General features: G+C 44.6%; 1 protein-coding gene across 1 annotated transcript in view; it reads left to right on the plus strand.

Moving 5' to 3' along the window:
* The window catches only part of grik2 (glutamate receptor, ionotropic, kainate 2), a 540292-nt gene that overhangs the window by 373611 nt on the left and 139102 nt on the right, over positions 1 to 27579 (plus strand). The window contains exons 11-12 of the mRNA XM_061715437.1: positions 14449 to 14655; positions 26281 to 26504. Of these exons, the coding sequence (XP_061571421.1) occupies positions 14449 to 14655; positions 26281 to 26504 (431 nt within the window). The remainder of the gene's footprint in view (positions 1 to 14448; positions 14656 to 26280; positions 26505 to 27579) is intronic.

Raw genomic sequence — 27579 nt, forward strand, 5'->3', positions numbered from 1 at the left:
TAAAGCCCTTTACAACACACAGGGTGACCAAAGTGCTTTCCATTAAAATCCACATTAAAACAAAACAATTTAAAAACGACATAATAAAACCATTAAAATGAAATGAAGAATATTTCACATCAATACTGTGTATTAAAAGCCAGTCTAAATAAATAGGTTTTCAGTCTGGATTTAAAAACCCAAAAATTAGTCATGGTGCGCATTTCTGGGGGCAGCTTATTCCAGAGTCTGGGTCCAGCAACCGGGAAGGCCCGATCACCCCAGAGTTTAGTCCTTGTTCTAGGGACTTCCAGCAGGAGCTCATTTGAGGACCGTAGGCCTCTAGTGGAGTTCTGAAAATGCACATGTTCACATAAATAAAGAGGGGCAAGCCCATTGAGGGCTTTAAAAACAAAGATTAACATTTTAAAATCAATTCTAAAAGAAACAGGAAGCCAGTGAAGAGCAAATAAAACCGGGGTGATGTGTTTGTGACGTTGAGTATTAGTTAAAAAGCGTGCAGCGGCATTCTGAACAAGCTGAAGACGGCTAAGAGAAGACTTGGAGACACCAACATACAAAGCATTACAATAGTCAATTCTCGAGCATCTAAAAGCATGAATGTTTTTTTCCAAGTCTGCACGGAAATTGCTTTACTTTTGTTAAAACCCGTAACTGATAAAAACCGGTCCTGTCAATTTGCTTGTCAAACTTTAAGCTGCTATCAAAAATAATAATAATCATGAGAGAAATGGATGGCAAACAGGCTTTGACGAGGGAGGTGGGAAGAGGATCAAGCTGACAGGTGATGGGTTTGGCTTTGCAGATGACTTCAGAGATTGTGTGTTCTGATACTGGGGTGAAGTCGGAGAGGTAGCTGGTGAGAGGTTGGCCGGTGGTGATCATCTAGGTTGGATCGTTTGATGTGGTGCAGGATAAGGCCAGTTGTTGGTGAATAATGTTGATTTTAGAGCTGAAATGGGGATATCCGTGATGTCAAGGTTGTTGGGAGTGATATCTGTACAGCAAATTAAGTCGAGTATGTGGCCTTTATTGTGGGTTGGGAGGTTGACATGTTGAGTGATACCGAGACAGTCCAGGAGTGATGTGAAGTCGTTGGCAAGGATATTGGATGGATTGTCAATGTGGATTTTGAAATCACCAAGGGGGATGACAGTGGGGGACATTGCACACACAGATGTGAGTAGTGATGAGAATATGAGGAAAACAGCCGAGGGTTTTGGAGGCCTGTAGATGGTAACAATGATGGTGGGTTTGGGGCCGGTGAGTTGTACAGCTATGCATTCAAAGAGGCGTGATGCGGGACAGTGAGGGCAGTGACTTTTATGTTATTACGGTAAATAAGAGCAACCCCCCCCCAAAAAAAAAAAGCTAAAAGAAAGCAGGATATGGTAGGCTATGAAGTTAAAATACACACTAAATGAGTTTAAAAGTATAACATAAAACCTAAAATCCTAAAAGTAGGTCTAGAAAGCAAGACATCAAGGTGCAAGAATAAGAACCACTTAAAACCATGAGACCAAAAAACCTTGATTAAAACAACAAGAACGGCTAGTTAAAACAAGGGTATACAAGAAAGACTAAAAGGAATCAGCTAAAAGCCAATTCCACAGACGTTGCGTCGTAGTAATGAAATTATGCCTCACCGTGGGTTATGGTTCTGACTTTAGGAATGATTAAAAGGCCGGTGCCAGAGGACCTCAGGGTCCGCCAGGGTTTATAGGGTAAAAGCAGATCAGACAGATAAGAAGCCCCAAGACCGTTAAGAGATTTAAAAACTAATAAGAGAACCTTAAAATAGATCCTGAAGCACACGCCAATGCAATGATTCTGAAACTGGTGTAATTTGAGCCCGCCTTCTAGTCTTCATCAGCACATGTGCAGCTGAGTTTTGTAATAATTGGAGACTAAAAATGCTCTTTTTGTGAAGACCAGAAAGCAGGGCGTTACAATAATCAATAAGACTGGAGATAAAAGCATCAGCACCTCCGTGTTTGCCCAAGAGAGAAATGGGCGGACTCTGGCTATGTTTTAAGGGGATAAAAACCTATTTTTGTTGTGTTTTTGATATGAGAAATTAAATTCAGCTCAGTGTCAAAAATAACACCCAGGTTCTTTACACAATGTGATGGTTTAAAATCTTATAGTTTTGGTAAAAGTTTCTCTCTCTTGGCTTCAGGACCAATAATTAAAACTTCTGTTTTGTCCTGGTTGAGCTGTAGAAAGTTCTCTGCCATCTATGACTTTATATCTAAGATACAGTTAAGAAGGGTATCAATTGGTTTTGTGTCTTTAGGAGACACGGCGATATACAGTTGTGTATCGTCAGTATAACTATTCAAATTGATGCTGTGCCTCCTGATAACGTCCCCAAGCGGAAGCATATATAAATTAAAAATTATTGGGCCTTAAATCGAACCTTGGGGTACCCGGCACTTGATTTTTATAGGTTCTTGAAGAACATGTATCCATACAAGAAAGGAGGTGATCATGCCCCCGAGGTGCAAAGTGCTCCTGAAAGAAGGTCTTGGTGACAGTGACACCATTGACCCGGTGTCAACTTCACACAGATTCACACATTACATTACAGACTTCCACTGTTCATTTATAAGTTTAAAGTTGTTAATTTGAGCAAATGGCAGGTAAATCCTTGAATGTTATGATTATAGGATTTTTGCCATTATGAGTAGTGGTTAGAAAATGTGTATTTTAGGGTATTTACGCATTCAGGTGATCCGCTATTGTTTGCCATGCCCTATGTCTAGTGCGACAACACTAAAGTAAATCCTTTCTTTAGTATGTGCTTCATTTCTACGTAGTTGTTCGTTTTTGTTTATTTCGAACATGTAAAAAAACAAGAAAAAAGAGAAGAAAACAATACAGGTGGGCATTCCACCACATAAAGAAAAAACAACAACATCAAAACACATATCCCAAGTATATGTCTTTATTTATTTTTTATACTATTGTAGCAGGGCTAGTGCTACGGGGGTCACCCGACAGGACAGAGGACACAGGGTTTAGTGCAGGCACTCCTTTATTCTTCCACCCAGACACACGTGCACCGGCAGAACCTTCAGCAGACACCTCTTGCTGGTGTGCAGCCGCTCTTTATGAAGCCGCAGGGTGCCCGGGCAGCCAATCAGCTGAGTGGCTGCCCCTCCACTCTGCCACAACTATACACTAATTTGTATAAATATATATCATTCATTTTTACAAAATGACCTGTTTAATACATACCTCCATCAAAAGATGTCGCTCCTTTCAATTCAGTTCAATTCAAATGTATTTATATAGTGTCTATTACAACAGAAATTGCTCTAGGCCAGACTTGGGCAAACTACGGCCCCCGGGCCACACGTTAGGCTTTTTAATCCAAATTATAGTGAAAACCTTTGTTCATTTTCCCCTTTCCCTGCGATGCCTACATTTTCCCAATAGATGGCGTGTGCGCACTCAAACACATTGACCGTTGCTGGAGTGGCGCGTATTTCATTTCATTTCAGGTTGCCTTTGGAGCCCTTCTGTAAAAATGAGCAGATCAAAGAGAAGGAAAGTGGACAGTGAGTGCTAAGTATTTGATAAGGAGTGGACATCAAAATACTTTTTCACTCAAGTCCAATAAACAGCTGTATGTCTGATATGCCAAGAAGCCGTTGCGGTTTTCAAAGAGTACAATATCAGCCGTCACTTTGCCACAAAGCATGAAAACTACTCTAGCAAGCAGTCAACACAAGAACGGGCGGCTGCTTCTCAGAAGTTGGCAGCTAATTTACAGACTCAACAGAACTTTTTTCACTGACAAACTACGATCCAAGAGTCAGTAATCCATCCATCCATCCATCCATCCATCCATCCATCCATTATCTATACCCACTATATCCTTTGCAGGGTCACGGGGGTCTGCTGGAGCCTATCCCAGCTAATTTTCAGGCGAGAGGCAGGGGTTCATCCTGGACAAGTCACCAGTCCATCGCAGGGCAGAGTCAGTAATAATTATAGCAATAACAATAATAAACACTACAGATACAATAGGGTCCTTGCACTCTCATTGCTCGGGCCCTAATAAACATTGCACATACAATAAGATCCTAGCACCCTCAGTGCCCGGGCCCCAATAATAAACACTACAGATACAATAGGGTCCTTGCACTTTCAGTGCTTGGGCCCCAATAAACATTACAGATACAATAGGGTCCTCGCACCCTCGGTGCTTGTGCCCTTAATAATATTTAACCTGTGTAATGTTTCAGATTATGAGATTATCCTCTAAGACTACGTTCACACTGCAGTTCCCAAGTGACCCAATTTTTTGCTCATATGTGACTCAGATCTGATTTGTTTATGACAGTGTGAACAGCACAAGTCACATGGAATCTGACCTTTTCAAATCAGATTCAGGTCGCTTCCATATGTGGTTCTAAATCGGATACAGGTCTGATGTTTTGCAATGCGATCTGTGTGAACAGCCAGGTCGGAATTAATGCGACTTTGACGTCACTTGAGAGCGACCGTTGTCATAATACTGCGCTGGCGGGGGCGGGAGTCACTCGGAAGCGATCGGAAAAGTTCGGAGCTAATCAGTGGAGGGACAGTGAGGTCTTGGACCTTATAAGTATTTGGGGGGACACTACTATACAAGCTAAATTAGAGGGGTCTTATGGTAACCGGTCCGTATTTGAGAGCATATCAAAAGAAATGTACAAGCGTGGCTACAGAAGGACGTGATCCCACCACTCCTGACTCCGAGTCCGCATCCACACACACCTCTCTACAGACGAGGCAGCCATCGCTCCACAAAAAGCCATTATTAAAAATGCGGCTTTCTTTCTCCTCCTTCTCCTCTTCATTAACACTTGCTCACAGTTTCGTTGGCTTATGCTATACATACATTACAATATACCCATGTACGCTTATGTTGCCTCCATGTTTACCGCCGTATGACGGCGTGCTGCGTGTGACATCTTTGTTATTGTTCCTCTGCGCATGCGGGTCAGTTCAGGGCTGGGACCCGTTCACACTCGAGTCTGATATAGGACACATTTTAAAAAATAATGTGAACAGCCACACAAAAAAATCGGATATGGGAAAAAATCGGAATTGAGCATTAAGGCCTGCAGTGTGAACGTAGTCCAAAGTGCCAAATTGCATAGCAACACAAGATATTTTAGAAAACAAGTAACAGAAAAGAAATATCAAAAGGTCTCTTTACCAATTAAGATAGATAGAATATAGATATATAGAATATATAAATAGGATACATTATACAGGACAAAGGATGTTCCAGATGGGCTTTGTCACCTCTAATATCTGTTCACAGTGCACAGAGAACACCCCTGATAATTATATGCATACTTTATGGTTTTGTACACCGGTACGGAAGTTCTGGACGGCGATTTGTGAGGATTTATCCACATGGATCAACTACAGAATCCCAGTGTGCCCCACGATATGTATATTAGGTCACCTGGGAGATATTCAAATGGAATCTAACCGGATACACCGGGTTCTTACTGCCTTATGTATTGCAAAGAAAACCATTCTAGTGAATTGGAAACAAAAGTCCAGTTTATGTATTAACCACTTTAGGAATCTTCTATCAGACCATATTAGTAGTCAGATAATGTCTGCCTCCACTGAACAACATTCGGCTGAATTGCATTCTCTCTGGTCCCTGATTATAGGCTTCATTACCTAGTGGGGGCGGGGGGGTGGTGATCTCGTAGCCCTTGGGGTTGGGGGTCGGCTTGGGCTGGGATGCGGGCCTCTGGTGGCCCCTGGGGGGCGGTGGGTGGGGCCGTGGGGCCCCGTCCCTGGCCGGGAGGGGCCTTGGGGGTCTATTGGAGGGGTTACCTCATGGCGGTGGGGGGGTGGCTGGGGGGGCTCGGGTGGGGGGCTGTGGCTGTTGTGATCTTGCTACCAAGATAGGTGAATTCCTAAACTTCCTCCACTGTGTTGTTGTTGATGATGAGGGGTTGGACCGATTTGGGGTGTAGCTTCATCAGTTTGGTTTTGTCTGTGTTTATGTTGAGACTGATTTGTTTGCCAAAAGTTACTAAGTCTTCTGTTTTACTTTGGATGTCCTGGTGGCGATGGGCTAGCAAGGCAATGTCGTCTGCATAATCGATATCTTCCAGAGTATCTGTAAATGTCCATGTTATTCCTCTTTTATTTTCTTTCGTGGTCTCTTCCATGAGCCAGTCTATGCATAGTGAGAAAAGTAGTGGGGATAGCAAGCAACCTTGTTTGACTCCGGTTTTGATAAATATTTCCTCTGTGAGGTTGCAACCACATATTACTCTAGCGTTAAAGTCTCTGTATAGCATCTTAATTACCGCAATGATCTTATCAGGGATCCCATAGTGGCTGAGAATTCGCCATAGTGCTGAGTGATTTATACTATCGAAGGCTTTAGCAAAGTCAATAAAGTTGGCGTAGATGGTTGCGTTCCATTCATTGCTTTGCTCCATTATCTGCCGCAGTGTGAAAATATGGTCCATGCAGGATCTTCCTTTTCGAAACCCTGCCTGTTCTTTCCGGAGAAGGTGGTCAACTGTATCATTTATTCTGTTTAAAATAATGCGACTGAGAATTTTGCTGGTGATTGGTAACAGCATAATTCCCCTCCAGTTATTGCAATTGGACAGATCTCCCTTCTTTGGTAGCTTAACGATGAGGCCAGTTTTCCAGGAGAGTGGTGTTTCTTCCGAAGTCCAGATGTCTCCAAGAACTTTGGTAAGGATGGTTGCTGTAAGGTGTTCCTCTACTTTCAGCATTTCCGGGTGGACCTGATCTATGCCTGGTGCCTTTCCGCTCTTCAGTGTCTTTATAGCACTCCTTACCTCCTCGATATTTGGTGGTCCGGTATCTATATTCAACATTTCTACCGCTGGTGTAATGGTTGCCTCCGTTTGTGGGTCCTCTCCATTAAGTACCCTTTGAAAGTGATCTTTCCAACACCGTAGTTTTTCCTCTTCTTTTGCCGCCACTTTTCCATTTTGACCTCGGGTTGGAATGTCGGTTGATCGGAATCCATTGGTTAGTGACTTTGTAAGCTTGTAGAGTGTGCCCATGTCCTGTTTTGAGGCTGCTGTTTCAGCTTCCTGTGCGATATTTTCTATGTATGCTTTCCTATCTGCTCTGGCCCTTTCCTTTACCTCTTTGTCTACAAACACACACATACAGCCACTCATACACATATACACACGGAACATACAAACACATAGCCACACATACACACACACACACACAGCCACACAGACATATACATACAAACACATACACACACACACATACACACACATAACCACACAGACATATACATACACACACATACATACACACACACAGACATATACATAAACGCACACACACACATAGACATACACACTGGCTTGTTCACCTGCATGCTTGCTCTGTAGTTTTTGGGGTTAGTTAGCGGTAGCTTAGCTCAGACTGTGATCGGATATCGAGATTTGGGTCGATTGCTGCTCGTGTTTTGGTCGGCTCCGTGTCGGTTTCGTGTCCCGTTTGTGGTTTTTGTTGCAGATCTCCAGTGCTCGACGTGTGCCTCTGTGTGTTCTTGCTTCCTGGTTTAGCAGATACATCTGCCTCTGGTAGCATTCATTTTTGTTGGTGTAGAGAAATGTTGATTTTTCTGCATGAGTCCTTTGCTTTACTTCAGCTTAAATTACCTATATTGCTGCATCTTAAAAAACTAACAAACAAACAAACAAACAAACAAAAAAACATCTTTGAACAAACATGAGGATGCACCTTTTCTGCCGTCTTATATGAAGGTAGCGGGGCTGGGATTTTAATTATGGGATATTAATTATGCTAATTAATAAGCAGCAGGAAGATGGTACTAGTTTGTGATTAACTAGCATTCAAGAATGTGTCGGACTCCAGCCCTTTAGTATACTACATGCAATCTTTGCTGTGATGAGGTTGTCAGGTCTCAAAATGAGTCACCAACTCCATTAGAATGCAAGAAGATAATCTATGTTTACTCTCAAGTAAAGCTGAAGTGAAAATACTTTTAGAAGAAAACTTTGCAGTTGTCTAAACAAATGTTTTGCATTGGTTGAAAAGTGAAAAGCTGTCATTTTTACACATTAAATAGACTAAAGCTTGACTTTCTGTAATGTCAAACTGACTGTGTAAGATGGCGCTGCGTGAGTGGCAGCTTGTTACAGCAGCTCCTGCTCACCTTTGAGCTTTTTCCTCTTTTTTCTACTTTAATCTGTAATCTTGTTATTTTTTTTGTAAGTGTTTAAATATTATATACTACTCTGCACCATGGAGACCAAAACAGCCGTTTTGATCTCAACGTTTTTATTACTTTTTTTGCTTTTTACGTCCGTGTCCGGGGGTCCCGCAAGCAGTCCTATTGTTTACAGCAGGGATCAGCTGTTGGCGCTCCGCAACACCGCGCTGCTGCCGCCCCATGAAAGACCCGACGTTCCCCCCGAGATCAAGAGGAGGAGACGGGGATGCCGTGCCGGAGCTCAACGCCGCATCAGGAGGAGGAAATATAGACCTGTTCTCCCGTCTGTATTAATGGGGAATGTAAGATCTCTCCCTAACAAGATGGATGAGCTGGCGGCGCTGACCCGGCATCAGCGGGAGTACCGGGAGTGCAGCGTAATGGTGTACTCAGAAACCTGGCTCACTGCGGCGACCCAGGACACGGTGGTGGAGCTGGACGGATTTAAGTTGGTGCGGGCGGATCGGACGAGAGAGCGGTAAAAGGAAAGGAGGGGGCCTAGCGGTGTTTGTGAATGAGAAGTGGTGCAAACCCGGGCACATCACTGTGAAAGAACAACAGTGCAGCAGGGACATTGAGCTGCTGGCTGTTAGTATGAGGCCATATTATCTGCAGCGGGAATTTACGCACGTTATCGTGATGGCTGCATATATTCCCCCTTCTGCTAATGGTGATGCAGCATGTGATGCCCTGAACTCAGTCACCAGCAGGCTGCAGACACAACACCCACAGGCTCTCATTCTGATCTCTAGGGACTTCAATCACGTATCTCTTAATACCACTCTGCCAACTTTCACTCAGTATGTAACATGCTGCACCCGGGACAATAAAATACTGGACCTTTTTTATGCCAACACCAAGGAGGCATACACCACATCACCACTCCCCCCGCTGGGCAGATCCGACCACAACCTGGTTAATCTCTAGCCTGTGTACAGACCCCTGGTGCACAGGGAACCAGCTGTCTCCCGCAGAGTGAAGAGATGGTCCAGCGAAGCTGAAGAAGCTCTGCAGGACTGTTTTAACACAACTGTGTGGGAGGAACTCTGTGACCCTCATGGGGACGACATTGATGGTCTCACTGACTGTATTACAGACTACATCAACTTCTGTGTGGATAACACCATACCCACCAGGACGGTAAGGTGTTTTTCCAACAACAAACCCTGGATTAATCCAAGCATAAAGGCTCTCCTGAAGGAGAAGAAGAGGCCCTTTAGATCAGGAAATAAAGAGGAGCTGAGGACTGCTCAGAAGGAACTAAGGAGGAGGATCAGGGAGGGGAAGAACTGCTACAGAAGAAAGATGGAGGAACAACTGCAGCAAAACAACATCATAGGAGTTTGGAGAGGCTTAAAAACCATCTCTGGCCACAAGAAACCAGACTCCCAGGCCACAAGAAACCAGACTCCCAGGCTGTGGGGGACCAACAGTGGGTGAACGATCTAAATTTGTTTTTCAATAGATTTGATCAGTATTCTACCCCCCTCCCCCCACCCCCCCCCTCTCCCGCAACCCAGTTCACACTGCTGCAACCCCTTTCTTCTGCCACTACAGGACACCCCACCTCCCCCTCCTCCTCCTTCAGTTCAACAACAGCCCCCCCACTGTCATCGACACCTTCACCTCCAGCTCCACCTCCACCTCCACCCCCTCCACCCCACACACAACAAAGCTCATCCCACAGCCGACCCCCCGCTGTTCCTACACTCTGCTCTACCCCCCCACCCCCCTCCACTGTTCCTGCACTCTGCTCTACCCCCCCCACCCCCCTCCACTCTCCCTGCCCTCTGCTCTACCCCCCCCCACCCCCCTCCACTACCTCTGATACACCCCCCCCCCCCTGCTCCAGCTTGTCCCTCACAACCCACCAGGTGAGGAATCAGCTCAGGAAGATGAACGCGAGTAAGGCTGCGGGTCCAGACGGCGTTAGCTCCAGGCTCCTGAAGTCCTGTGCAGACCAGCTGTCCGGGATTGTTGGACACCTGTTCAACCTGAGCCTGAGGCTGGGGAGGGTACCACCACTATGGAAGACATCCTGCGTGGTACCTGTGCCCAAGAACCCGCACCCCAAGGACCTCAGCAGCTTCAGGCCGGTGGCTTTGACATCCCACCTGATGAAGGCCCTGGAGCGGCTGCTCCTCCAACATCTCCGCCCCATGGTGAGCCCAGCGATGGACCCACTACAGTTTGCATACCAACCTGGCATTGGGGTGGATGACGCCGTCATCTTCATGCTACATCGTGCCCTGTCTCACCTGGAAAAACCTGGGATCACTGTGAGGATCATGTTCTTTGATTTCTCCAGTGCGTTCAACACCATCCAGCCGGCACTTCTGGGTAGGGTTGCCACCCGTCCCGTAAAATACGGAATTGTCCTTTATTTGAGAAAAAAATGTTGCGTCCCGTGTTGAACTAATACGGGACGCGATTTGTCCCGTATTTTCACTAACCCCCATACACACGTCTGTCACACACACACCTCAACAGTAAATTTATCAATAATGAATAAAATAAAACACAGGAAACATTAAGGCCAGCTAAATCTTTGTGGCGGGACCACAGGACCTGCTGCGTCTGTGCCCAGATCAGACAGCGCTGCGGGGAGGACGGGCTTCACTTCCAGGTAGGAGTTGGGAATTAAAAGTTCCGTATTGAACCAATACGGACATATATTATGCCAGGCCCGGTTCTACGAGGGTGCATAAGCAAGCATTGCACCATCAGTTTATTTGTTTGCTCAGGTAAAAAGACGAAAAGAAAACGCGTGCTCGCGTTAAACATGATTTATGGTTCCGCGTTAAATCGACGGCGTAGCCTACGGCGGTGAGTACGCGGCGACGCGTACTGTACGTTCGCGTTCCCAAGTATCCTACCCCGTAAGCTCTGCGTTGGTGCAACGCGGAACCATAAATCAACCAGTGTCCATCACTGCGTGCAGCAGTTTCCTGAACCAGCAAGACGCTGCTCTTATGGCTCACAGTTTATGAAAACCCTGAATAAAAAACAAATTAGAGAATATTTTATGAAATCAATAAACAATTCCATCATCAAAATTATAACAAAGGTTCAACATATCTTGCATTGAATGTAATAAGATTAGGTAATATATTAGTTTCACCTTTTAAGTTGAATTATTGAGATAAATTAACCTTTACACCATATTCTAGTTGAATTATTGAAATGAATTAACTTTTACACCATATTCTAGTTGAATTATTGAAATGAATTAACTTTTACATCATATTCTAGTTGAATTATTGAAATAAGTTCACTTTTACACCAAATTCTAGTTGAATTATTGAAATAAATTAACTTTTACACCATATTCTAGTTGAATTATTGAAATAAGTTCACTTTTACACCATATTCTAGTTGAATTATCGAAATAAATTAAATTTTACACCATACTCTAGTTGAATTATTGAAATAATTTAACTTTTACACCATATTCTTCAACTGTAGTTATATTATACATCTGGGCTGATGTGGACATACGTAGCATAGGAGGATATTTCAGTTGCTAGTATGGTTGTCTGTCTGTACAGTCATGCAAGTTCAATGCTATTAAAGAACATGTTTTTTTCATATAAAATAAACGCATTTTTCTGCAGTTTAGAAGTTTTGGGACTTTTTTTTGGCTCCTGCGCTGCTGAAATCGGGGCGTCCTTTATTTCTATTTCTATTTCCCTACTTCTGGGAGACAAGCTGGAGAATGCAGGGGTTGACAGTCACCTTACATCCTGGATTCTGGATTACCTCACCAACCTTCCACAGTATGTGAGGACACGGGACCACACATCGGACAGGGTCGTCTGCAGTATGGGGGCCCCGCAGGGAACGGTCCTGGCGCCATTCCTCTTCATTCTCTACACTGCTGACTTCTCCTACAACTCACCAACCTGTCACCTACAAAAGTTCTCTGACGACTCTGCTATCGTCAGCCTCATCACAGATGAAGATGATAGCGAGTACAGAGAACTGTCCCAGGACTTTGTGGACTGGTGCCTGCAGAACCACCTCCAGATCAACGCGGGGAAAACTAAAGAACTGGTGGTGGATTTCCGCAGGTGTAACAAATCCCCCCCGACACCGGTGAACATCCAGGGAAAGGACATTGAGATGGTGACATCTTATAAGTACCTGGGTGTTCACCTCAACAATAAACTGGACTGGACTACTAATTCCTCTGCACTCCATAAAAAAGGCCAGAGCAGACTCTATCTGCTCAGGAGACTGAGGGCCTTTGGTGTGCAGGAAACACTCCTGAAAACATTTTATGACACTGTGGTGGCATCAGCCATTTTTTATGGAGTGGTCTGCTGGGGCAGCAACATCACAGCTGCAGACAGAAGGAGGCTGGACAAAACCCTCAAAAGGGCCGGCTCTGTCGTGGGCTGCTCTCTGGACACAGTTCAGGTGGTGGGAGAGAGGAGGATGATGGCTAAGCTGTCATCCATGATGGAGAAGGACTCCCACCCCATGAAGGACACCTTCAGAGCGCTGGAGAGCTCTTTCAGCGACAGGCTCCTTCACCCTAGATGTGTGAAGGAGCTACAGAAGGTCCTTCCTTCCTGCAGCTGTGAGACTACACAACCAGCACTGCTCACAGTAGACCACATACAACCTGACAATAAATATACATACTGGAAAATAATGTGCAATATCATTCTCTGCAACGTGCAATTATGTAAATAACATCTGCAAATATCCATCTGTTATTCTTTTTATATACTAGTATTTCTTATTACTATTTTTATTCTCCTTCTTCTTATTATTATTATTGTATATACTGTTTATAGTGTTTTTATTATTATTGTGTGATATTGATGCCTCTTGTGTTTTGCACTATCCCCTTTGCTGCTGTAATCTGGAAATTTCCCCTCTGTGGGACTATTAAAGGATTTCTTATCTTATCTTATCTTACTATCTTTCTTTGAGGCAAATAGGGGCAATGATGGGCTGACTACTGTACATGTAGCCAAAAAAAACATGTCTATGGACGTCCTGGGTTTTGCCACACTGATATCATTTGCCTGCTTCCACACTTTCCCTGAATTTGATCTGTCACACTAGTGACAAAAAAGATCCACTCACTATTTTTGTGGTGGTTTGGTCGATATACTTTATATTTACACACACATTTTGATAAGGATGACACAACTGAAAGCTGTACATTACATTATATAATTTGTTTTACGTTTGCCTGTAATTCTGACCTCAATGATAGAAAGTACTCTGGGCAACAAAATTCCATTTCCAACCACAGATAGTAGTTGTGATGGTAGAAATTACACTGAAGAATGAGAGCTGTGCAGTGACTGTTACATTCTACATCTAACTGCTTTTATGCTGAAGAGACAATTGTTTTTCTTGTCACCCTTGTTTTCTCTTCATAGAAACATTACATGGCATGCAGACTGTTAAAAATTCAAACAGCAAAATGTGTCTAAATAGTTAGAACATTCTATCTTATTGGATTAGTTTATTTTATTAGTTTTGGCATAGTTGTGGACTGAATAATCCCTGGTTTGATATATATTGTAGCATTTATTTGATTCACAGAGACAAGAAAGTCAGAGAAATGAGGAGCATGCTGCGAGAATAGATGTCTAGAGCAATGAGTACCGATGGTATATGGAGCAGAGGAAATGTGGAGAGGAAGCAGGCAAAGAAAACAAGTAGGGATTGAAGCTTGAATGGAGGAGAGGAAAAGGACATGGCAAATAAGCTGTTCAGTACACCACAGGCAGAGAGGAAACAGATTGAAAAAAGGCATTAGTAATCTCCCCAGCTGTTCATATGAACAAAGGGGATATGCCAGCTCTTGCTCTCTCTTTGTGTCCGGTGATCAGCATATCTTATCTTTTTCACAAAGCCTGTGGTATCCAAAAAGCGGGGAGCAAGGCCAGTCTGTTGTGCCTGAGAGAAACACAGATTAATTGATATGGGGGATTATTTATACTTTTAAAAACTTCCCTTTTTACCCATCTTACTTGTGCATGATAGAGCAAATGCACAGCACAAGCACAGAGTAATATTTACAATTGCTTTATTAGACAAGGAACTGTGTTTTTAGGTTTTTAGAATTATGATGCATGTCAAATGCCTTCTCAGATAAACATTCTAAACAGGTGAAATTGCTAGAGGCTCATTCCTTCTACTATTTTTCCCAACAGGAAGAGCCATATGTGATGTTCAAGAAGTCTGACAAGCCACTGTATGGGAATGACCGCTTTGAAGGCTATTGTATAGATCTACTGAGAGAGCTGGCCAGTATCCTGGGCTTCACTTATGAGGTTCACTTGGTGGAAGATGGAAAATACGGTGCCCAAGATGAAAACACAGGCCAGTGGAATGGCATGGTCAAGGAACTGATGGAGCATGTGAGTCTACACACCGCGATTAAACTACAATAAACAAACAGATGTTAACCAAACAGAACAATGTTTAGGAGAGCATTCTACTTAAATGTATATGTTAATTTATGGAGATTACTACTACTACAACTACTACTACTTCTGTCATTTATTTATTAGATTTATTAGATGCTTTTATCTAAAGCGACTGAGACACACGGGTTAAGGCCTTGCTCAGGGGCCCAAGGTGGTTCATCTTGGTTGCCATTCTGGGCTTGAGCCTGGTCCTCCAGACACAAGCCCACCTCTGTAGCACGTTTGTAACACGTATTTGGCTTTGGCGTTTAGGCTCCATTCAATCAGATTAAACAAAGGTCACGCAAAAGAGAAGAAAAAAACTGTATAAGTATGTACTCTGTAACTTTGTGTTCAACCTTTTGACTAGTACTTTAAAGAAAAAAATGTCTGAAAGAAGGAGTCCATCATCCTCTTTCAGTTTTAAGGTTTTATAAGGACACACACACGCACGCAGGAATATCAGTTCATTACATATTTGATTGTGTCTGTATTTATTTAAGGGATGCTAAGATAAAGGAAATAGTGTATGAAAAGCTAAGAATGCCTTTACTGCTTAAATTGAGAGGTTAAGTAGCAGCCAGGTGCTGCCCCAACTTGTTGAATTAATAATCGCTAAATATGTAAGCACCTTTATGAAAACAGAGATTGGGGCAGTTTGCTGATGTGAAGCATTCAGGTGTGTGTTAACACAAGTGTTGGAACACATGTGCTGAGAGATTGCCCTGCAAAGCCTCTGAACCCTACCTCAACAATCCATTGTGATAACAGTTGAAGCAGCCGTTTTCCAGGGGTTTAGGCAGCAGATCTCAGGATCTGCTTCACGGTCCCTATCCCACCACAAAGGACCATGATGTTGGGGATATTGGCTAAGCCCAAGCAGTGCAGGTTGAACAGGCTAGACAGCCTGAACCAAGAATTATTTAAATTAAATTACATTTTAAATAAAAAAAGAACATTCACACATTTTTTGCTGTTCTAAATTACCTTAAGGTATTTTAAAAATTTTTATCATACTGTTTCCACAAAAAAAAGTTTTTGACCTGAATGTAACATTCCTTCATAAATACAAACACAATGTAGTCCCCAACTTTACACTTGTAAAGACTAACTTAAGATTCCTTGTTTTTTTAAGCAGTTCAATGTAAAACAATGAACCATAACCATCACAAACATTGTACAAGAAGTGCATTGGTCAGTTACATTTTCAATTCAATTCAATTCAATTTTATTTATATAGCGTCTAATACAACAGAGTTGTCTCTAGACGCTTTCCAGAGACCCATACCCAGAACATGACCCCCGAGCAGTTATTACATAAACAATGGCAGGTAAAAACTCCCCTAGTGGGAGAAAAACCTTAAGCCAAACAGTGGCAAGGAAAAACTCCCCTTTAGGAGGGAAGAAACCTTGAGCAGGACCAGGCTCATAAGGGGGGACCCTCCTGCCGAGGGCCAGACTGGTGGGTCAGGGACGGCAACAGCACAGCAGGCAGGTGGAAGCAGCAACGGGATGACCCGGGGTGGGGACCGCAGGCCAGCACGCAGCTCCCGAAGCTCCGGCCCAATCAGCAAGTCCCAGGTTGGGGTGCAGGGTCAGGGAAAGACTTGTGCTCCGTAATGCAAGCTACAAGCCACCCACGACCACCTGCAGAGAGAGAAAAGGGAGGAGAAGGGGGGCCAGCAACGGGATGACCATGGGTGGGGACCGCAGGCCAGCACGCAGCTCCCGAAGCTCCGGCCCAATCAGCAAGTCCCAGGTTGGGGTGCAGGGTCAGGGAAAGACTTGTGCTCCGTAATGCAAGCTACAAGCCACCCACGACCACCTGCAGGTTCCGGTGTCCGGCAAAGGATGCTGCAACATGGACAAAAGAGAGAAAAGGGAGGAGAAGGGGGGGCCAGCACAAGAAACTACAGGAGCGACTCTGATACACTAAAGTTTACACTACCTAGAGATTTACCAACACCAGCTAGAGGTTTACTAAACACTAACTATAGGCTTTACTAAACAGAAATGTGTTAAGTTTAGTTTTAAAGGTGGAGGTGGTGTCAGCCTCCTTAACCCAGATTGGAAGTTGGTTCCATAGTAGTGGTGCCTGATAGCAGAACGCCCGCCCTCCAAATCTACATTTAGATACTCTAGGAACTACGAGTAAACCTGCACTCTGAGAACGGAGAGCTCTGACAGGAACATAAGGCACTATCAGGTCTTGCAAATAATGCGGAGCTAAGCCGTTTGGGCTTTATACGCAAGTAATAAAATTTTAAATTGGATTCTGAATTTTACGGGTAACCAATGGAGCGACGCTAACACTGGAGAGACGTGGTCTCTCCTGCTAATTCCTGTCAGTACTCGTGCTGCTGCATTTTGGATCAGCTGGAGCCTATTCAGCAAATTACTTGGACATCCTGCTAACAACACATTACAGTAATCTAGTCTAGAAGATACAAACGCATGAACTAGTTTTTCTGCATCACTCTGCGAGAGGATTTTCCTAATCTTTGCAATATTACGGAGATGGAAAAAGGCTATTTTACAAACCTGATTGACATATGGTTTAAACGACAAATCCTGATCGAAAATAACACCAAGGTTTCTCACAGTTGCACTGGAAGCCATCGCAACACCATCTAATCCCTTCCTAAGATGCTCTGGACCAAGAATGATAACCTCTGTTTTATCTGAATTTATTTTCCATGTGATTATCTCTAACCTCATATGGAGGAAAATAAAAGGCTAAAAAAATATCCCCTTCTCTTAAGTTGGATCAAAACAGGGTGATGCAAATATAAATCACAAACAAATAAAGTGCACATGTAACAGCAGGGAGTGTAACTCAACCTATAAAGCGCCTGTCTGTGCATGTGTGCGGGGGGGGGGGGCATGTTTTATGTAAAGCGCTTTCAGTTGCATTTTCTATTTTGTATGAAAAGCACTTAACAAATATATATATATATATATATATATATATATATATATATATATATATATATATATATATATATCAGACCCGGCTGCAGAAACAAATTAGAGGGGGGGCTTTACATTTTTTCGGGGGGGCATACTTTTTCAACTTACATTTTATCTGCCTCAGGCTGCACAGTGGCTCTGTGGCCACTCCTACTGTATTGTCAAATCATTTTCTCTCAATAAAACGGGCAGTTCATCCCAAAATATATTAAAAAAACAATACAGTAGTGTAGTGCTGTCCATTTATTCCAATCAAAGTCAAACATTTATGTCACAAAGAACAGCAACGGGGGCTGTGGCGTACAGAGAGAACAGCACCATACAGCCGTCTCCTCCACTCCCTCCTCCACTCTCTCCTCCACTCTCTCCTCCACTCTCTCCTCCACTCTCTCCTCCTCTGTCTCCTCAACTGTCTCCTCCACTCTCTCCTCCTCTGTAGTCTCCGCTGTCACTATCTCCCCTACAGTCTCCCTTGCCATCTTCTCCACTGTCTTAGCCACCGTCTCTTCCACCATCTCTTCTGACCTGGCAACCTTTTTAGGGGGCTGACTCTTTGCTGCCCAGAATGACAGAATGCTCTTTTGCTTCTTCCCTGACATCTTTGAAATAGAAATAGGCAAACAGTAAAAAATAGGCACACTTTCTGTTCATCGTTTACTCTTTACTCTTCAGACTAAAACTATAATCCAGTGGCGGACCGTCAGGGCCGTCTAGACCTTCTCTGAAGGCCTAACTATTATCAAAATAATGAAAAAATATGGTGTCTTTAATAATACTTTAGTTTACCTATTGTTAGACTTATCTGAGTTTATACATATTGCCGGCTTGCATTAGAACAAGTATTGCACCTGTTTATTTACTTTACATTGAGTTGACAGTGTGGCTGTGGCTTAATCCACAGACATGTAGCTCTGTTTCGTTATGGTTTGTGGAGAAAGCACTGGCTTAGAATAGGGGAGAGTTGCTCTCCAAGCTCAAATAACGTTATACACAATTGTGGGCTATTTGAGTAGACAAACTCACATATGAGGATTGGAAGAATACATGATTACTGTTTTCTAGGGCTGAAAAGCGATTAATTTTTCTTTAATCGTGATTAATGGCTGAATTTCAGTAATTAATCACATATTTGCATGTATAAAATTATATTATTTTGCATTTCACAACAGTTTTTAAGACCATATTAACAATGTAAAGCAACTCTTACCAGTGTATGTTGATTGGGAATCAAATGAATGCAAAGAAAGTTACTTTATGAACTCAACTTTTGGATTTATTTTAGTTCCAACTCGTCTGCAACCTGTGCGTGCCCGCGCATCCACGGAACGAGCACGCAGCGGGAAAAAAAACTGCCCAGCAACAAGACATACTATTTTCTGATTGGCTGGTAGGTCGCTGGCGCGGGACCGCTGTAAACTCAGCGGAGAAATCTGCCTCTGCCCCGCCCGTTCAGTATTAATTTCTGTGCGCTCGACTTTATCACTTTTCAGCGTGAGAAATGTCAGGTGTGGCGTGTGAGCGTGTGAACTGGTTGAAATGCGTGTGTCTCACGCTCAATGCGTGAGACTTGAGAGCTTTGCAGATAGAGAAAATGAGAAATCTTTGGAGTAAATTTGCTTTTACTCCAGGGCGGGCACGGCTGACTCCGTGGGCGGGCACGGCCCCCCAATGCCCGCCCATGCCGCCAGGTCTGATATATATATATATATATATATATATATATATATATATATATATATATATATATATATATATAATATATATATATATATATATATATATATATATATATATATATATATATATATATATATATATATATATATATATATATATATATAATATATATATATATATATATATATATATATATATATATATATATATATATATATGAATTCCTGAATGAGAATTAATTATTGGAGTAGAGTTCATGATTTCAGTCTCTTCAGAGTTTCATTGTAGAGGTTTATATGCAGGGCTGCACATAAGTGGGCCGCCAGAGCGCATGCGCCGTCAAAATCCACAGTGCACTGTCAATCTTGCGCTGCGAAGCGCTTTTGCGTACCAACAGCTGGGGCTCATATTATTGGTTGTGGCCAGACCAGAATACTAATATTAAAAAATCTATTGGGAGAGCTTTTCCCCAGAACTGCCACTCAAAGTTGGTACGTGGCCAATCACAGCGCGTCCTTACTCCCCCTCCATGCTCGTTGCGGCGGTGAGGAAGAGAGGTAAGGATCAGCTTTACTGAACAAACCCCAACACGTCTCGTCAAAATGTCCAAGAAGCAAGCGCCATTAAGTAATTATTTTGGCGTTCCACCACCACCAACTACAAAGAGATGCCAAACTGAACCACTACCCGTGGATAGAAACAGAAAACGTGTGTTCGCCGAGAAGTGGCTGCATGATGTTGCGCGGCGACGTGCACCGTACGTTCGCGGTTCCGCGTATCCTACCCCGTAAGCTCTGCGTTGGTGCAACGCGGAACCATAAATCAGCCAGTGTCCGTCACTGCGTGCAGCAGTTACCTGCGCCAGCAAGACGCTGCTCTCTGATTATGGCTCAAAGTTTATGAAAACCCCAAATAAAAAATAAATTAGAGAATATTTTATGAAATCAATCAAACAATTCCATCATCAAAATTGTAACAAATTCAACATATCTTGCTTTGCATGTACAGTAAGACTAGGTAATATATTAGTTTCACCTTTTAAGTTATTATTATTGAAATAGATTAACTTTTACACCATATTGTAGTTGAATTATTGAAATAAATTAACTTTTACACCATATTCTAGTTGAATTATTGAAATAAATTAACTTGTACACCATATTCTAGTTGAATTATTGAAATAGATTAACTTTTACACCATATTCTAGTTGAATTATTGAAATAAGTTAACTTTTATACCATATTCTTCACCTGAAGCAATATTCTACACCTTGGCTGATGTGGACATACAGAGCATAGGCGGCTATTTCAGCTGCTTTATGGTTGGCTGTCTGTACAGTCATGCAAGTTAGTTTAGAAGTTTTGGGGGGGTTTTTTGGTTCCTGCTGAAATCGGGGCATCCTCTATTTCTATTTCTGAAAGTTGGCAACCCTAGGTGCAAAATATGCCATGAGCATCCCAATCTGGCCGATAAAAACTGTAACTTACTTATACTGACTCTACAGACTAATACGCACCATAATTTGTTAATTCATCTTTATAAGTGAATAAATATCGTTTTGCCTATAACTTATTCCTGCATCCCTCTTTTATCGATCGGGCGGGACGGGTCACCGCGTTTTTGGAGGCCCAAGTCACATATCCAGGGGCTCCTCTGAGCACCAGACCAAAATAATTATGTGCAGCCCTGTTTATATGTGTGGGCAGATCTCCTGCAGCAGTCTAAAGCCGGGTATACACTGTGCGATTGTAGGCTCGTTTTGAACTGATTTTCCACTCCTGCGACTATTTGTTGGATCGGGCCAGATTTCAACCCAATCGTTGCTCGTGCCTCGTGCAGTATACGTGGGGTAACGACGAGAGATTAACACCCTCACGACGAGCTGCCGATCACAAATCGTGTGCTCGCAAGAAAATCAAACGTGTTTGAAATCCTGGTCGCTCCTCGTGAAGGAATCGCACAGTTGAAGCAGCTACGACCCGATTGGACTCATCCTTTCACAGAGAGCATGCGCAATCTCTGATGTCACAACAAAAACTATTATTTGTATTTTAAAGTGTTGCAAATTCACATTACAAATCATGTTTTAATAGCATAAAAAAAAGACTGCATTTCCCACATCTACCCAGCCAATTCCTTGTCCAACCACGAAATTGTCTAATCTTTTTTCATTTATCGCCACACAGAATGGCACAAATTGCTAAGGCAGCGTGTTTGTTTTTGCTGAGCATCTTTGGTGTCTCCCACTTCGGGGTTCCTCCTCTTCCACTTCTTTTTGATGTTGCAGTTCCAGTAACAGAAGTCCGACGTGAGGATTATGAACGTATAGTGTGAGCAGACGGGTCTCATCAGAGCATCGGGACATACAATGTGAGACCATTACTCGTGGGCTGTGAACTTTTGAACTCAAACGCAGTTTGAGATGGGGCTGAATCAAACGATTTAAAATATCACAGTGTATACCCAGCTTAAAGGATCTCTTGGATGGATTTCCTGCATCCATCCATCCCCAGGTGTTTTCACCCTCAGGGGAAACGACGACGTCCGCAGCTTGTTCCGGTTCCCAAGGTAGTCCCGGACGCACCTCACCCTGTCCCTGTGGAGGTGTGGAGTGGTGGTGCCAGACGCACCCGTCCCTGTTCCAGTGGTGGTCCTGGAGGCACCCGTCCCTGTTCCCGTGGTGGTGCCAGACGCACCCATCCCTGTTCCAGTGGTGGTGCCGGACGCACCCGTCTTTGTTCCTGTGGTGGTCCCGGACGCACCTCCCCATGTTCCTGTGGTGGTCCCGGATGCACCTCCCCATGTTCCTGTGGTGGTCCTGGACGCACCTCCCCATGTTCCTGTGGTGGTCCCGGATGCACCTCCCCATGTTCCAGTGGTGGTCCTGGACGCACCCCAGCCTGTTCCTGTGCCCAAGGTGTTCCCGAACGCATCTCAGCCGGCACCTCGGATCCTGTCTGCCCCGAAGCCAGCCCTGCGGATCCTGTCTGCCCTGAAGCCAGCCCTGCGGATCCTGTCTGCCCCGGAGTCGGCCCCTAGGATCTTCTCTGCCCCGGAGCCGGCCCCTAGGATCCTGTCTGCCCCGGAGCCGGCCCCTAGGATCCTGTCTGCCCCGAAGCTGGCCCCGCGGACCCTGCCTGCCCCCAAGGCGGCCCCCTGGACTCTGTCTGCGCCCAAGGCAGCCCCCCGGACCCTGTCTGCCCAGTCCCGGGAACGGCCCTCTGAACTTTTTCGTCGGTCTGCCCGGCCTAGTGCCCAGGTCCCCTGAGTTCTGAGTGTGTGTTGGCCTGGACGCAGACACACAACATAGGTGTACATGTTCTATAAGAGTGCTGCTGTTGTAAAACCAGCAGCGCTTTTATAAAGCACAAAAGAGGTACAGTGCAGAATCGTCTTCTAATTGGATGGTTGGGGGTTTGATTCCTTGCCTTGCAGTCTATTTGTTGATGTTTCCCTAGGCCAAACACTGAACCCTTTATTGTCTGTGCTGTGGTCGTCAGTATGGCTTCTGGTCTCTAGGGAGGCGGGGTTGTGCCCTCTCTCCTCCACTATAGTTACAATTCAGGTAGAGCATTGTTTTGACTGTTACACACACACAGCTACACAGACATACACATCATTTTGGATTCTATGGTCGGGTCATTAAGTATATGCGAATTAAGTTTCCACAATGTGTTGCGTAATTTCCTAGCCACCTGTAGGGATATAGAGATGGGACTATGATCAGATAAATCCCTTATTTGTATGTAACATTCTCTAATCTTAAATCTGTCCACATTAAACATAAAAAAGTAGTCCAGCCCGGCATAGACTTTAAATGAGCCTGAGTATGTCATACTGTTGGTGGTGGTCCCGGACACATCGACCCCGGTTCCTGTTCCGGCGGTGATCCCGGACACATCGACCCCGGTTCCTGTTCCTGCGGTGGTCCCGGGCGCAGTGGCCCCTGCTCCTGTTCCCCTCCATGTTTCCCTGCTGAGACCCATGGGCTCGGGTGAGCTCAGACCTCCGGCCGTCGCCCCGCCTCCCACTCGACTCATCGTTGGTCGCCCCGCCTGCTCTGTTTCCCCGACGGGCCGGGTGGAACGCCGAGGGGCGTTCGTTGAGGGGGGGTACTGGACGGACCTCAGCCGGTGCTGAGGACCCGGTGTGCCCCTCAGCCGGTGCCGTGTATCTTTAGTCCCCTGAAGCCGGCCCCTTGTATCCTTAGTCCCCCGAAGCCGGCCCCTCGTATCCTTAGTCCCTGAAGCCGGCCCCTCGTATCCTTAGTCCCCCGAAAGCCGGCCCCTCGTATCCTTAGTCCCCCGAGGCCGGTCCCTCGTATCCTTAGTCCTCCGAAGCCGGTACCTCGTATCCTTAGTCCCCTAAAGCCGGCCACTCGTATCCTTAGTCCCCTAAAGCCGGCCACTCGTATCCTTAGTCCCCTAAAGCCGGCCCCTCGTATCCTTAGTCCCCCGAAGCCGGTCCCTCGTATCCTTAGTCCCCCGAAGCCGGCACCTCGTATCCTTAGTCCCCCAAAGCCGGCCCCTCGTATCCTTAGTCCCCTGAAGCCGGCCCCTCGGATTCTGTCTGCCCCGAAGCCGGCCCCTCGGATTCTTATGGCCCTTTTCCACTAGTACCCACTCAGCGCGCTTCTGCTCGCCCCGCCCCCGTCTTGCGCTTTTCCACTACGGGCCGAGGTGGGTGGAGCCGTGCCAAGCAGATACTTTTTCTGTACCGAGGCTGCCGAGGTTCTAAGCGTGCTGAGTTGGCCCTGGATCTGACGTCATCACAATACACGTCTCTGATTGGTCGGGGGTGGGGCCGTCAGACATTTGAATCAGGAAGTGGGAGTCAGCACGAGAGCGACTCGCAGCGATTTTATTATAGAGCGCAAACGTCTGTTTGGTGATCCAACTCTGAGGTGCAGATGTTCATAAACCTGGCGCTGATGAGATAATTAAAAGGGGATGTAAACGGGTGATAAGGAACGATCAGATCCACCAGGAGCTCTGTTTTCTTCTCAGCCGCTCGTGGCTCCAGCTGATTTCTCATCAGCGCTGATACAAACAAAGGGGTTGCACAATCGAGTACGTCCCAGCAGCTTCACCCCAACCCCCCCACTTCTCACCTGGCTGTGGAAAAACAAACGAGGACAAAGTGGGTAGAGGCGGTACGAGACGTGACGAGCCGTCCCGAGCCGGGGCGCGCTGAGTAGGTACTAGTGGAAAAGCGCCATTAGTCCCCCGAAGCCGGCCCCTCGGATTCTTAGTCCCCCGAAGCTGGATTCCTCTGATCTGTCTGACCCGTCGGTTCAGTCCTTAGACCGTCCCTCTGACCCGTCTGCTCAGTCCTGAGACCGTCCCTCTGATCCATCTGCCCAGTCCCGAGACCGTCCCTCTGACCCGTCCGTTCAGTCCTGAGACTGTCCCTCTGACCCGTCCGTTCAGTCCTGAGACCGTCCCTCTGACCCGTCCGTTCAGTCCCGAGAACAGCCGTCTGCTCAGTCCTGAGGACGACCCCCCGACCCGTCTCGCCGGTCTGCCTGGCCCCTGGCAAAAGTTATGGTTATGAGATACTTCTAATTAATAACTGAGTTAAAAATGTGATCTAATGCGGGAGATGAACACATGGAGAAGAACGATAAGAAAGGAATTAGGAAGTAACATGTTGCACAGTTTGAGAGTACAGTGATGCAAGGAGCGCATCGATTCTGACATGAGTTGTTTCCCCCACAGTGCTTATTAAAACACACACACACACACACACACACACACACACACACACACACACACACACACACACACACACACACACACACACACACACACACACACACACACACACATCTGCTCAGAGTGTTGTTCATTACAACCAACAGAAATCCCAGTTCAGATTAACTGCATGGGCAGAAAAATAGCAGGCGCTGCATGACCAACAGTCAATATCTGACCTCATTAGAAGCAGCACCCACAAGGGGTCAAACCCCTTTTTTATTTCTATACACTTGTCTTCTTCTTGTGTCCTTTATTGGCAAAAATGATTCAGCATTGTGGCTTATAGTGTGGTGTTCACGTGAATGGAGGGCCCATTCTCCCGTGACATAATGTCCAATGTGGGTTTGCCCCACTTTTTTGTGGAGAGGTTTAGCAAAATGATATATCTGTCTATTGCTCAAAACAAATGAAAAACATCTCAATGTGTTTTAAAAGCTTGGGTTAGTTTTGAGTGGTATGGTAAAATTATAACTCCTTGAGAAATGAAACACTGGACCTTTCTTCACATTCGTTGTAAGAAAGCAGCATGGGATTTATTTGTTACTGAAACTAAGATTTCCCCAAATATGTTTACATAATTTACCAACTGAGACAATATTCCTTTTATCTGCAAAGTGAAACTGCTATATAGACTTGACCTCTTGCTAAATAAATGATTGCACCATATTATCTGCAATTTTTGGGCCCGTGTTAAAAAAGATAATTTTGTAAACAACCCTCTTTCCACTGCTGTACTGTATACAGAGAATTCATTAGGATTATCAATGAATCTTAACCTAATATTTGGTCTTTTGAGCCTCCATTTGCTAATATTGTCCCACCACATTCACATCCTTTGAAATACAGTCCCGTGATTGCCTACAGCTACTTATCATTAGAACAAAGGGATGAATGGGCAAAAAAGAAGTAAATGATTTAAAAAAATAAAACAATAGCTTTTATTCATGATTTGCAGGGAAAAGAGTGAATTTTGAAAGTAGGAGCTTACTTGATAGGTGGAATGATGGATTTGATGGAATGAAAAGAAGGACTTTAAATGTTTTTGCTAAGTGCCCTTGGAGTGTGCAGTGTTTAAAGACCCTGTTTTTATTAATTTTATTGCCTCTAAATGCCACCTGCACCTGTGACTTAAAACATATTCCTTTTCTTCTCTTTTATGTTTGCTCTTGACAGAAAGCTGATCTGGCAGTGGCTCCCCTCGCCATCACATACATGCGTGAGAAGGTTATCGACTTCTCTAAGCCCTTCATGACGTTGGGTATAAGTATATTGTACCGCAAGCCCAACGGCACCAACCCTGGAGTCTTCTCCTTCCTCAACCCTCTCTCACCTGATATCTGGATGTATATTCTGCTGGCTTACTTGGGTGTCAGTTGTGTGCTGTTTGTCATAGCCAGGTAACATGTCACTTACAGTGATGGCTGCGCCACGCAGTGTCAGACACGCGTCAAGCTTCCATTGTGTAGCAACAATTGACAACAATTTAGTGCTGATGGGATCCTGAACACTATGTGACAATGTTCACACTCATTAATGGTCAAGTACCAGACAGAGTTCAGTATCATTCAGCATTATCACTGTGTAATAAATCAAAGGCTGTTTACCTTGAGGGGTCCCATGGCTAATGAAGTTTTTTCATCAGTACGGGTAAATAAGGAATTTATTTTTGTACATTTATATACTGACTGTATAGTTATCTTGGCCTTCTCCTATCCATACTGGTGTCAGTAATGGATAGTTAGATACTGTCACAATAATGCACTTTAGACAGAGACATTGTAGGCCCATCAGCCCTTTCAGGGTTATATGTATGTGTCTGAGACAGGTTTTGCAAACACACTATATGTCTGCATAAGCAGGTGTGAGATGTGTTCAGCCTAGCGTGAATGACTGCTGCCTTTCTCCCACGTTTCCTTCACTGTCGCTGGTGTCTCAGATTTTGTGCTGGCTCTTCTTTTCTATTGTTTTACCCTTGTGTCAAACACAACTGTAATGCTGTGTGTCATCATTACCCCATCCCACTCCTGGTATTATTTCAAGGTCTACAGTGTTCATCCATATTAATTTACTTTGTTCTCCTATTATACCAGATTAGACATCCATCCATCCATCCATTATCTATACCCGCTTTATCCTTTGCAGGGTCAGGGGGTTTGCTGGAGTCTATCCCAGTTCATTACAGGCGAGAGGCAGGGGTTCACCCTGGACAGGTCGCCAGTCCATCGCAGGGCCATATAGATATACAAACAACTAAACACACTCACGCTCACACTGCTGGGCCACGGAGTCAAACCGGGAACCTGCTCGCTGTGAGGCAACAGTGCTAATCACTAGCCACCGTGCTGCCCCAGATTAGACATGTTTCTGGAAAAGTAGCAAAAATTAAATCAAATTCCACCCCCTTTAATCATTCTAGAGGTTGATGAATCAGTCTTTGCTATTATCACTGATTAACCTTTGTTTTTTGAATGC

Source organism: Cololabis saira, chromosome 3 (assembly GCF_033807715.1).
Source record: "Cololabis saira isolate AMF1-May2022 chromosome 3, fColSai1.1, whole genome shotgun sequence".
NCBI classification, from domain to species: Eukaryota; Metazoa; Chordata; class Actinopteri; order Beloniformes; family Belonidae; genus Cololabis; species Cololabis saira.